The sequence below is a fragment of the Xiphias gladius genome, chromosome 8 (genome assembly GCF_016859285.1).
Source record: "Xiphias gladius isolate SHS-SW01 ecotype Sanya breed wild chromosome 8, ASM1685928v1, whole genome shotgun sequence".
NCBI lineage: Eukaryota > Metazoa > Chordata > Actinopteri > Istiophoriformes > Xiphiidae > Xiphias > Xiphias gladius.
Window position 1 is genome coordinate 28,434,407 of NC_053407.1, and position 13,333 is coordinate 28,447,739.

General features: G+C 44.9%; 1 protein-coding gene across 4 annotated transcripts in view; it reads left to right on the forward strand.

Annotated features, from left to right (window-relative positions):
* LOC120793623 (metabotropic glutamate receptor 8-like) overlaps nucleotides 1-13,333 on the forward strand; it is a 128,421-nt gene that overhangs the window by 66,691 nt on the left and 48,397 nt on the right. For all 4 annotated transcript variants that reach the window (XR_005708008.1, XM_040133854.1, XM_040133855.1 and 1 more), the window contains 3 exons: nucleotides 999-1,134; nucleotides 2,940-3,094; nucleotides 3,213-3,350. Coding sequence is in view for 3 of the 4 variants with exons in the window: in XM_040133854.1 (XP_039989788.1) it covers nucleotides 999-1,134; nucleotides 2,940-3,094; nucleotides 3,213-3,350 (429 nt within the window). In the remaining variant the exon portion in view is untranslated. The remainder of the gene's footprint in view (nucleotides 1-998; nucleotides 1,135-2,939; nucleotides 3,095-3,212; nucleotides 3,351-13,333) is intronic.

Consider the following 13,333-nt stretch of genomic DNA (forward strand, 5'->3'; position numbering starts at 1 on the left):
AGGAGGAACTGTAATAACTTTGGTGATGAAATCATTCACTTCAAAGCGACCCCCTAAGAATCAAGCTAATTTGGACCTCAAATTTTGTCCATCAGACAACTTGATATGTTTTTACAATGAGCTTTACAGACTGAGGGACTGACGCCATATAAACATTGTTGAAAAAAAAGCAGCTCTTCCGTGTGCCTCGTCCATCATTGTGTGCGTGGTGAGTTGTGACTGTCTTGAACTCTGCCAGATGTTAAAACTTGTTCAACTTTTGCGAAGGGCTGGCGCCTGGGCTGTGATTAAATCTAGACGTGACATTGATATGGAGCGTTTCTAAATGTTTATGTGCGATAACACAACCGTAGTCGTCATCATGTTTAGACCAAACTGACACATAACACTGTCTGCTAAGCCTTTACGGGCGGCTGTGGCTCAGGAGGTAGAGCGAGTCGTTATCCCTGGCTCCTCAGGTCCACATGTCAAAGTGACCTTGGGCAAGAACTCGGGCATGAACCCCGAGTTGTTCTCGGCTGGGGAGGCCAGCGCCTTGCAAGTCAGCCGTGTATGTGAATGGGTGAAAGAGAGATAGCAAAGCGCGATTCGAGTGCAGCCAATTTACCGTTTAAACACATTAACGATTTTCTCCCTCCGGACTTCCCTGATCAGATTTCACGTCTCACTGGTACCTTGAACAAACCCCGAACCAACACAGACCTCTGCACTGTTTTTAACGGTCTGAATGCCCACTTACCCATCACCTGTGTACGCCTTACACATTGTGAGAAACGGTTAAGCTCTGATTGGTCGGTGTCCAACGTGTAGTCTGTCATGTTTCTCAGCAAGAAATTTACGAGTTTATGATCAAATAATCTGTCACAGTTGCCATCTCAAAATACTGAAGCATCCTCCGGGCTGATCCTGGCACATGTCTTCATAGACGTCCAGATATTGAGCATCTCTCTTTCTTTCTCTCTATCTCTTTTCTTTCTCTCTCTCTCTCCCTCTCTCAGGTGGGGTCTGTATCGCTCAGTCTCTGAAGATTCCTCGGGAGCCCAGACCCGGCGAGTTCGACAAGATCGTCCTCCGCCTGCTGGAGACGCCCAACGCCCGCGCTGTCATCATGTTTGCCAACGAGGACGACATCCGGTACAAACGCGCACACACACACACACCGGCACAAGTTTGATTTTTATAAAGTCTGGGGATGAGAGAGCAACAGGTGGACTGGTGCAGCGCCAACAGTAGCGCCAGCATTTTACCGGACTGCTGTGGTGAAGAGGGAGCTGATTCTGAATGCGATGCTCTAGTTGTTTATTTTTATCTGTTTATATTCCAGCCAAAATCTTTGGTCATTAAACTTTTGGTAATGACCAAAGAATAAGATCATAGTGGTGGAAAAAGATGGATGGATGGATAGATTGAAATTTGGGGTCATTTTAGTGATTTATTCTGGAGATTTATCCCAAAATTACATATCATTTATAATTTTTTTTAAACAATTTTCACTAAAAGAGGATCAACACTTTTTTTTTTTTTTTTTTAAATAAGTGGATCAGTTTAAACAGATTTTCATCTGGGTTTTAAATCCTTTCAGACCCAAAATGTATTGCAAGAAGTATTAGTTTGAATTAGTTTACAATAACCAGTTACTCTTAGAGGAGCAGAAGCAGGAGTCCTCAGAAAGCTGATGATGATATTATGAACTATAGTCCTTGTAAAGTAAATTTAAAAAAAAAAAAAATTAAATGATTATAAAAAACAGACGAAAATCCACATGATCTTTAAAAAAATAAAAAACTGAGAGTAATCAGTTGATCTTTTTCTGAAAGAGACTGCGGTGTGAAAACAGCCTCTCCCCCCAGTTCGTCTGAAATTAGTCTCCAAATATAGCATAGGACTCTCTCTCACACACACACACACACACACACACACACACACACACACACACACACACACACACACACACACACACACACTCTCTCTTTCTGTATCTTAATGTTCTCAATGTATTTAATCAGTTCATCCACAGTTCATCAACAACTGTTGAATGCAGATTAAGATAACAAGCTTCCAATTAGTGAACTGAGAGCAACACACACACACACACACACACACACACACACACTCACTCACTCGATCAGCGTAACAGCTGATAATAATCTGCGACTCCGAATCACACCGAGAGAGAAATCACTCATCCCGAGGCCTCACAGAGACGAGCGGAGACAGATGAGACTGTAAATGACCCGACTGATTATCTCCGGTGCTTCGGACGAGGTTGACAACTGTGGGTCGGAGTCAACGTCTCAACGACCTTCACACATTCCTGTCCCCATCAGGGAGGATGAGAATGAACTTTGACCTCTTTATAAAAAAAAAAAAAAAAGGTCCTGCCTCAAAATATGTGAATAGCTAAAAAGTACTAAAAGTACTCATTACGCAGAATGGCCCATTTCAGAATATTGTTTACTATGTTTTTGGATTATAATTATTGATGCACTCGTTACATGTATATACTGCTGGGTAGCTTGTGAATTTTCCTCCTGGATCAGTAAAGTCTTGACCTGTAGTGATGCATTTAACTTTACGTGTTGATTATATTTTGTACCATCAATCTGAAGGTAACGAGAGTTATCAGATCGACGTAGAGGAGTGAAATGTACAACGTTTCCCTCTGAACTGTAGTTGAGTAGAAGTACAAAGTAGCATAAGGTGGAAACACTCGAGTAACGTACAAATACCTCAACACTGCACTTTAGCACAGGAATGGAGTAAATGGACTTAGTTACTTTCCAGCAGTGGCTAGCGCCACCGTCAGGTCAAAATGTTGACCGGATACCTCAAAACTAATGACCGTCCCCTCAGCTGTACTTTGCGTGTTGGGAAGCGAGGCCTGATCCCGGGCTCTCTCTGACTGGCTCTCTCATCGCTCTCACCCGTGACCCTGACAGGCGAATCCTGGACGGGGCGAAACGCAACAACCTGACGGGTCACTTCCTGTGGGTGGGCTCCGACAGCTGGGGCTCCAAGATCTCTCCGGTGGTCCAGCAGGAGCGGGTGGCCGAGGGCGCCGTCACCATCCTCCCCAAGAGGGCGTCTGTGGACGGTGAGGCAGGAGAAAGGGGAGGGGGCAGCCCGTGGGGTCCGGCCTCTCGAAGCAGGTCACCAACGTAATCGAAGCAGGTCACCAACGTAATCGCACCTTTTTTGTCTTCCTTCGGCAGCGTTCGACCGCTACTTCAAGAGCCGCTCTCTGTCCAACAACCGCAGGAACGTCTGGTTCGCCGAGTTCTGGGAGGAGAACTTCGGCTGTAAGCTGGGGATGCACGGCAAGAGGCCAGGGAGCCCCAAGAAATGTACAGGTAAGGGACACAGGTGGAAACAGTGGGGTCAAAGGTCAACCTAGAGAAGGAATATTCCTTTCCTTCTGTCCCTCAATGACTCCTCCTTCCCTCCTCTACCTTTACTTCTCCCTTTGCTCCTCTACCACCTCCTTTCCTCTTTTGCCTCCTCTGTTCCTTCACTACCTCACGTTTCCTCCTCTGCCTCCCTCTCTCCTCTTTTGCCTCCTTCTTTCCTTCCATGTCTCCATCTTTCCTCCTCTTTCTCCTTCATTCCTTCTCTTCTACTCCCTTTGCTGCTCTACTTCCATTTTTCCTCTTTTGCCTCCTTCTCCCCTTCACTACATCTTTAATCTCTACCTCCTCCTTTCCCTCTCTACCTTACGTTTCCCTCTCGACCTCCTCTTTTCCTCCTCTCTCTCCTTCATTCCTTCTCTTCTCCTCCCTTTGCTCCTCTACCACTTCCTTTCCTCTTTTGCCTCCTCCGTTCCTTCACTACCTCACGTTTCCTCCTCTGCCTCCCTCTCTCCTCTTTTGCCTCCTTCTTTCCTTCCATGTCTCCATCTTTCCTCCTCTTTCTCCTTCATTCCTTCTCTTCTCCTCCCTTTGCTCCTCTACCACTTCCTTTCCTCTTTTCGCTCCTCCTTTCCCTCTCTACCTCACGTTTTCCTCTCGACCTCCTCCTTTCCTCCTCTCCCTCCTTCATTCCTTCTCTTCTCCTCCCTTTGCTCCTCTACCACCTCCTTTCCTCTTTTCGCTCCTCCGTTCCTTCACTACCTCACGTTTCCTCCTCTGCCTCCTTCTCTCCTCTTTTGCCTCCTTCTTTCCTTCCATGTCTCCATCTTTCCTCCTCTCTCTCCTTCATTCCTTCTCTTCTCCTCCCTTTGCTGCACTACCTCCTCCTTTCCCTCTCGACCTCCTCCTTTCCTCCTCTCCCTCCATCTTTCCTCTTTTGCCTCCTTCTCCCCTTCACTACATCTTTAACCTCTAACTCCTCCTTTCCCTCTCTGCTTCTTCCTTCAATTCTTTGCGTCCTTCTTTCCTCTTCCTACTCCTCCTTTTCTTCTGTACATCATCCTCTCATTTTTTTCCTCTCCATCTGTCCTTCAATAACTCCTCGTTCCCCTTGTCTTTCCATCCCTACTTTCTCCCTTTGCTGCTCTACCTCCTTCCTTCCCCTTTTGCCTCCTTGCCTCCTTTACTACACATTTATTTCATTCACTACCTACTCCTTTCCTTCCTTTACCTCATTCTTCCCTTCATCCTTTCCTTGTCCGCTCCCCCCTTCCCTGCGCTCCCTCCTCCTCTCCTTATCTTAACCTCTGGTCAGGAGGTAGCCCGGCTGTGGGTCAGAGAAAGAGTCTCAGCTTCTCTGGCATCTAAAACCCTATGAGGCTGATTGGAGATGTTGGACTACAAAATAAAGTGACCTAACTTGACTGTGAAAGTTAATTAGTTACTCCTCAAAAGCTCTTCTGCACCCCAACACACACACACGTCTCCAATCCTCCCCCTGAAGCATCGACTAAAATTACATCAAGGAAATCTAATGTGTTCCCTTGCTCCCATCCCGCAGTCAAAAGCCCCCGAACTACAAGACCATGATTAGGGTAAATTTCGTGTTCCTGACTCAGCTGTTCTGAGGAGGCCCAGCGTGAGTTCAGGCAGCGGAGACGGGTTTTTTTTCTCCGTGCTGCGGATACAGTGTGCGGAGCTTCTGCTCCGTCGGTGCTGCTGTCGGTTTTAGCCGCCGACGGGATGCGGGCGCTCCTCAGATCCTTCACTTGAATAAAGCAGCGATACCACAGTGTTAAAATATCCCGTTACAAGGGAAGATCCCGAATTCAAAATTGTGGGGGCAACACGTACTTAAAGTATGAAAAGTAGAAGTACTTGTTAATGTTAGAATATAAAGCTGTGTTAGTTTGAACTGCTAAGCTTACATTAATGTTGAGGCTGGTTGAGGTGGAGCTCATTTTTACTGCTTTATTGGCTATTGGGTGGTTTAATCTACAACAATACTTCACATTTTGTTAACAGCTCATATGTGATGTGTGAAAAATCCTAATCTTTAAAGTAACTAGTGACTGTAAAAGTGAAATAGATATAGCAGAAGAAAAAGAACAATATTTCTCTCTGAAAAGTAGAACTAAGGTGAAGTAGAAGTAAAAATTGGCATAAAATGGAAATACTAAAGTACACGTACCTCAGAATCGTACTTAAGTATAATTTAACTGTTGTAGCTGCTCAGGCTGGAGTTGGTTTTAACTACTTTATATACGATGAGATAGCTTAGTCCGAGGTAGAGGAGTCGTGATGTAATTAATGGGGGAGGAAAGAAGAAAAAACAAAGTTGTGCCTCACAAATAAGATTTTTTTTTTTCTCTACTTTTCTCTAATCTTTGATTTTTGTACAATATTGGATCCTTTGAACTGTTGCGAGTCTAAACGGTGAATCTCTGTTTGATAAAACCGCTAACAACTGAAACGTGACAGATGTATAGTTTGGGGGCCTCCGACTAGACACTGATTTAATATAAGGGGTCATGAGGAAGTGTATGTCATTTGTAATGTAATTCGTTACCTTTCACCACCCAGTAGCTTCTCTTTTTAAACCATCTTTTGCATCCTCTGCGGCCCAGGCATGTTTGTCCCCACTTTTATTCTGCACCGGAAGGAAAACGTGCAAAAAGCAGACAAACGTGTGTTGTTTTGTTCATTTCCGAAGCTCGTAGTTCCGACCAACTGGTTTTAAGCAATGAGAATAGTTACGCGGTTGTCGTCGCTGCACCTGGTAAACTTTCCTTCCTTCCATCTTTCCACTCCAGCTCTTTTCCTCTGTGGGATGAACAGAAGCACACAGTCTAGTAAGATCCATAAAATAGACCTATACGCCTTTTGTTATAAAGTGGAGCTGTGTGATTGGTTGGCGGAGTTTTGTATGTTTTCTCTGCTCAGGACAGTTTTTGTGTTTGTTTGCTTGCAATAAGTTTTGTGTAATAATTCTGTATAAATATGCTGCCGCTCATTCGGTGGCTTTGTAGATAAATTATTCTTGAGGAGGAGCAGCCAACAAACCAAAGAGACGGAGAATCGGCCTGTATTTACTTGGTTCTACAGAAAATTCCAGAGGGTTTGAGACTGTCGTTTTTTTCAAAAAGAAATTTTATACCAGAACTGTCACATTTTGTGAAGGGATGGGTGAGCGTGTTGCACGATGTGTGCAAACAAAACACAAAACCTTAACCAAACTGTCTGATAAAAGCCCGGGAAAAGGAGCAGAGCGAGAGAGAGAGAGAGGTTAGAAATGAAGCCCCTTCAAATACGCCGAGGCCCAAGCGACTCAGGTTTCCCGGCGTCCTACCCTGCTCTTCCTGTTGAGCCGGGAAGTCCATCCAACCATCCAACCAGAATGAGCTAATCATGTGATTGAAAAGTGGCCCTATATTGATTGATAACGGCTATATAGTTAGCCAGTCAGGGGCACATCTGCGTAGGCTTTATTGTCCGACTCACGATCTCCAACTCAAACTGCTTTAGCTAATGTTCCAGGTCCAGGTGAGGAGCTTAAATGACAACATCATCCGCCCCAAAGTTTCATCGAGAGTTTATGACTAGTGTTCACTGTCCACCGCCAGCATAAATACACAGTTCATCCCCTCCATCTTTTTACACTTCAAAATGATGCAGAGTGACGCTTCCTTATAAAAGGAAACCTTCTTTGGCCAAACATTAGAGTTCCACTTTGAAGTTTGGCCAATTCACAGACTTAACGTTAATTTGTTACAGCTGCTCTTTCAAATCGGCATTTTGATATAAAAGCAATTCATCCTTCAGCTTTACCACAACTCTGTTTTGTTCAATCATTTTATGTAGGATATGTCTAACTTAAGTTTTTGTTTCGTAAAGTACTACTGACGCACTTCTGGACCTGATCTTACCTCATGCATTACGGAAGAAAGTTGTTGACGAGCAACTTTCTTCCGTCCCTACAGGCCAGGCCTTATCGCCCGGCGTCACTGTCGGTCCTCACTAATGCTCTTGTGGATGAATGGGAGGGAACCCCGCAGCCAGGTCCCAGGGGCTGGTGGAAGGGCCGAAACCAGAAGAGTGGAGGGTGTTATAGCGGCACATTAATAAACATGATGGACTTACATTTGTAGACATGTTCAGGGCTGGATTTGACCAAGACAAAGACCAACAACACTAATCTGATAAAACTGAAAAGACACGGATATGGCATCATCTTGATTCCTAGATCACCTACATTTACTAGAATGAAAATCCGCAGAACCGGAGAGAGCGTTAGTATGTTTTTTAATCATGTTTGTCCAGGATCTCCTCCGTGTTGGAGGGCTGACAGGGTCTGTTGTTTCCTTGGGCTGCTCCAACATTCGACCTCTCCTCCATTTATATTCATGAGCTGGATTTCTGGCCGCCACCGACTGCTAATTAACACGCCGGATAATCATTTTGGGGCCCAATCTCTCAACCCCACAACACAAAGCATCTGACAGTCACGGTTGGTAATTAATCCAGCATTCATTCAATCCTGTTGAGTGTAACAATGAATATGAATGAGTGTTTTTAATTACCGTAAAATACAGGAGATAGTTCATCAGTGTCAAATGAGGGCTTTGAGTTAAACTACAATCAGCTGTAAGAGAAGTGGTCAGTGCTTTCTTGTCTGGACCTTCTGACGGAGAGCTCAGGATTTAAGGTTTTTCTAGTCTTAAAGATATTTTGGATTAAGACAGGAGGTACCCGAGGCCTGAAAGCAATTGCAATGTATCACCTTACAAGCTTTTACAAAGCGAGCCAAAGACAGCAGAGGTCAGATGGGAACACGAAAATTAGGTTTCATAAGCACAGAAAATTTTTCAAACTTCATTAATATGTTTTGCAGAGGAACTCTGCAACACGCTGACAGACACAGCACTGACATGTTTGCCCTTGTCAAGGCTAAACATGCCGTCCTTACCGTGTGTTCAGACAGAATCTGATGTAAATTTCATTGCGTTCAAAGTCAGTGGGAAGGCTAGATGCAAATTTGCCCAGGTCGGCCCAGAGTGACGTAAAGACACGTCCGTGCGAGCCGAAAACGTTTCAGCTTGAGTGAGAAATTTTTACGCTTATCCTGGGGTTTAATGAATCTGCCTCATAAATGTACAGAGACAAGGTGAAAAAGGAGAAAGACTGGAAGGTAATAATAGACTGTGTAGTTGGTGCATTGGCTGTTTGGGGTGAATAAACACAAACTGCACAAACAGTCCAGCTTTCACATTTATGCAAATGACACAAGGCGAAAATTTTCTTCGTTTTGTGTCTAAACACACGTTTGGTCCGTGTTCTTGTCTGATCTTAACTGCTCTCTTGTTCACCAGTAGCTCAAGTGCTGTGTATTTACTGTCCAAGTACACTCCCGGTGACCAGAAGTGTTCTTGTTCTTGCCCATTTTACCCAGCTGGAGCTGACTGGTGCCAAACCAAATGTACTGGTTTCACAACAGCCAGGCAGTCCGAACGATGACAAATACAACAGGTGGTAGCCCAGAGGACTCGAGGCCCACTGGCCATACATGACCGTAAACTACTTTGCTTTGGTTATTGGGTCCATCTCCGTAGTCCAACTCGGCATGAGCAGCCTGCTCATTCATATGAATGAGCACAGTCCGGCCGCACAATGTACCAACACAGATGCTACTGCCAAAAAAACCCCAAAAAAACGCAGGGTCATGGAGCAAAAAACTTTTAACCAGGCTCGGCTTTTGTGGCCAATCAAATACATGCAGGCGCACATTCATGGTAAATTACTTCATATGTAAACGAGGTTTCTTTCCGGTTTATCTCACGATCGGACACTGTCCGCCCATTAAAAAACAAACAACCCTGCAGGTCGCAGCTTACCGCGACCCATGGTTATCTTTTATTGTTAAGCAACATCTTGCGGCCGTGTGAAACAGCATCGGTCTTCGCAGCAAATGCCCAGAAAAAGACGTGTTTACGTTCAAGTGACAGCACCCTCTAGTGGACGCGATAATTATGACGGGAGCAAAGGAGGAAGTCGTGTGACGTTGTTACATGGCGAAAAAAATCAGCGTGCGGAGGAGGTCCGGGTGGACGGACAGGTTGAGAAAACCGTGGACTGTGACACGGGTAAACTGTCTGTTCCCTGTCAGAGTTGTTTCTTTTAACCATCGTTCTATAACCACAACCACGTTTTTATGACGACAACGGGCCTCTGATCTTAACAAAGTCCTTATTTTAACCCAAACCAGGATATTTCCCTAAACCTGACCAAACCTTTACCACAGCACTCTGTCAATCTGCGGCATATCTCCTTGTGCTGCAGGGGCTCTGTTTGAGGAAACGCTCCTATGGATCGTATCAGAGGGTAGAGTCAATATGACCTATATGGTCGCTTAGGTTGGAGGACTTGCTGTACGATCGTCGCAAAGAAAGATGAAATTATTGCCACCAAAGTTGTAAAATCCGGTTTCAGAGCATTATGTGTTCGGTGCTTTAGCAAGTGATAAACTCAAATCAGAGATCTGAAGCAACATGTCCCCACCAAAACGTTTTAACGCAGGATCGTTTTTCGGTCTGTACACCAGCTTTGTCTCCTCTCTTCGGGCGAAGACATACAGTGATGTTTTGAAAATGATTCGAACCCAACCCGTGTACAGTAGCCCAATTCCTAAAGTGTGTTTCAGAATGGACGTCCCGTTCATTCGTGAGGCCTTTGCCACCTCGCTGAGTGGACTGCGGATTTGTCACCATGGTAACCCTAATGTAAGGCATTCCTACAAAATCAGCAAACAGCCCGAACTGTATCCCCATTATTTTTGAAATGCTTCCCAACGTTAATTCTCAGATTGTTTGATGGCATGATTATCTATCTTTCTAGTTTCCTCCATTTTCAATCAATGGAGAGAACATTGACCTAAGTGACAGTGGATTTTGGAGTACGAGGCACGGCCTGTCGCACTTACACGCTGTGAATGTTGATTTCGGACACATCATTACAGAGTGACTATCTGAGTTATTCCCCTGCTCGGACAGCAGATTGTATTTTGAATAAAAACTGACAGCGCCACACATCAGAAACAGCGCAGAGTCTCCGGGTGCGTTCAGAGGGAGCGGGTTGCATCTATCAAAATTCTAGCACACAAGCTAAATGCGACTTTGGGAAAAAAAGAAAAAAAAATGTTTTTTACCCTCCAGCAGATGGAATATTTTTTTTGATCTAGATGAGAAGATGAGCCCTTGAGAAATCTGTGTTGTTGCAAACGTCTGGGTTTTTTAAAGATCATTAGGGATTCGTGTTTCAGAAAAACTGGTGCTCAATTTTGTGACTCACATTTAATGAGAATACCTGAAATACATAAATCAGGGTTTTTATGAACAGCGGCTTCCTCCTCTTGCACCACTCTTAGCAGTGTTTAAGTCACGATGGATTCAGGCTTCAGTTGAAAGCAGATGTACAGATGTAAATTAGGGGCTTTTGAATCTGAACTGAACTAATTTCCTCTTCTGCTCTCTGATCACGTCCAGCTCTCGTCTGCTGAGCCTCTCTGTGCTGACTGCAGAGTCCCTGCACCAGCATGTAATCCCGCCTGATCCGGGAGGACCTGCTCTGTAGAACAGGGGGGCACCGAGGTCCAAATCCTTTACAAACACGTCCGACACGCGAAATGGGATTTGTGGAAGGTGTAGGGTAAATGCTGGCGAGCGTCAGCCTCCCGCCAGCTGCAGACAGAAGTGAAACAGCAGATCAACAGCGTCAGCGCTCAGAGAATACAGTAGCTGCCATGTCCCCGCTGCTGCTCTGATAACGCTGCGAGTCTTTACCTGAGCTCGGTGGACGGCTTTGATCAGTCTGCTTGCTGTCAGGACACGACTCTCAAGTGACTGTGTTGGAGGCTGCAGACTGAGTTTTGGAGCTGCAGCAGAGTCATCACGCAAAGAGATAAACAGCTGAGTCAGCAGGACAGCATCCACCTGTGTGTGTGTGTGTGTGTGTGTGTGTGTGTGTGTGTGTGTGCGCGCACAGCATCTGTCTTTCAGGGCTGCTCAGAGTGCCGAAAGGCTGCGGGTGTGTGCACGACAGTGTGCCTATGATGTCTGTAGTACGTAAAATCCGAGGTTGTGCTGTGAATGATCACACTGCGTCGCTGTACAGGTCGAGGGTCAATCAAATTCTATTTCCGTGCGTCGCATTTGTTTTCATTTAAATAAGGATTAGAAAGAGGCGAATGTGTGTGTGTTACCTTGCATGGATGGAGCTCAGGAAAACATGTAAACCACCGCAGAAATATTTAAAAGGGCAAATACATTAAATGGTGGAATATCACCTGCACACTTCCATAAAATGAAATGTGTTTTTCAAATGACAGGAAAAAAGGGATAATTTGAGAAGAAGCTTGTTCGCTCTCTGACAGAGAGTTAAAGGAGAAGATCGATCCCACTCTCAGATCTGTCCATGAAATATGAAGCTACAGCCAGCTGCTGCTTAGCTTAGCTTAGCGCGGAACAGCTAGCCTGACTCTGTCTGAACGCAAAAAACACCCCACATGCTACAGGCTTTATGTGAGCGACGATTCCTTGCAAGGCAACTTTGCACTTCAGTTTTTGTATGGATTAAAGAAACAACATATAGTGTCTTAATTATTGAGCTTTAGAGGTGCTGACAGGTGGATTTTGTTACTATTTGATGGAGCCAGACTAGCTTGTTTCCCCCTGTTTCAAGCTAAGCTAACTGACTCTAGCTTTATTAAGGCTGTCGTCCCACACTCACCGGCCAGACAGGAGAGTGGCTTAGACCGGAAAGCGAATAAAAGTATTTCCTTAAACGTCAGAAAACATTTGAGAGCTCAGCGACAGACTGTGTTGAACTTGCTCGGATTTGATCCAAAGCACGAGAGGAGCAGAGCCACTGTGCCAGCTGTGTGCGGCTAAACATATGCGTTAAAAAAAGTCCAGTCATGCTCTAGTTGCAATGAGTGGCTATTGTAGGAAAACAAATTAAAGACCTTATCAGTAAACATTTTGTAACTAAGTTCTGTAACTTTTTACGACTTGCCATAATTAAAACGGTCGCTCATCATGTTGATGATAAAAATTTAATGTGGGGGACATTTAACTTCTCTCAAAACTTATTTGCTGTTGCAAATTAGTAGAATATAAATGTAATTTCTAGGCGTCGGGGTTGGCGAAAAGGCTGGTGCAGGTTTGTCTCTTGTCCCACACAATGTATATGTATTTGTGAAATGAAAATGAGATGTATGTGAGGTCCAGAATGAGTCCAGAATCCAAGACAATCCAGAATCCAGAGGTCCAGAATCTAAGACAACCGTACAACGCTGTGTGTTTTTTAAAAGGCGGTTGATGTTTTCGTAGCAGACCTGTACTGTATGTCCTCAGCCACAAAGCTCCAAAGCCTCAAGCAAAGAAGAAGCAGCAGCCTCAGGAGCTGATTGAGATTAGAGCGCGCTCAGTCCAATCCCACCGGGAAGCACGCGGGGGAAGGCTCGTTAATTGTAATTAATTAGGATAATTAAATATCCATGAGACACGGTGGCCCGAGGTCTGAGGGTGACGTTCAGTCGCCCCTCCGCTCAGGGATAAGGTTGCCGCACCGCGGCGCTCGCAGCCGCCGCTGCCTCTTAACACCTCATCCCCTGCCAGATCGAGTGTGTTGCTTTTAAAAAGCAATCCAATACTGTAATTACACGCCCTCCCCCACGCCCGAGTAGCCTCCACCCCCAGCACCTCCACCTTCCCGAATGCTCAGATGAGAATAAATTAGAAAATACAAAGTTTCGTCTCTTCCCCACAACAAATTAAGCAGATTTCGATGACCTTTCCCTTCATTTACACACTAATGAAAAATATATTGAGGGTTTTAATGGGGAAAAAACGTAAGAAACAGCATGAAAAGTCATCCTTGAATTTTTTATCGTAATTGAAAAATTAGGTTCCCTCTCGAGAGATACCGATGAAATG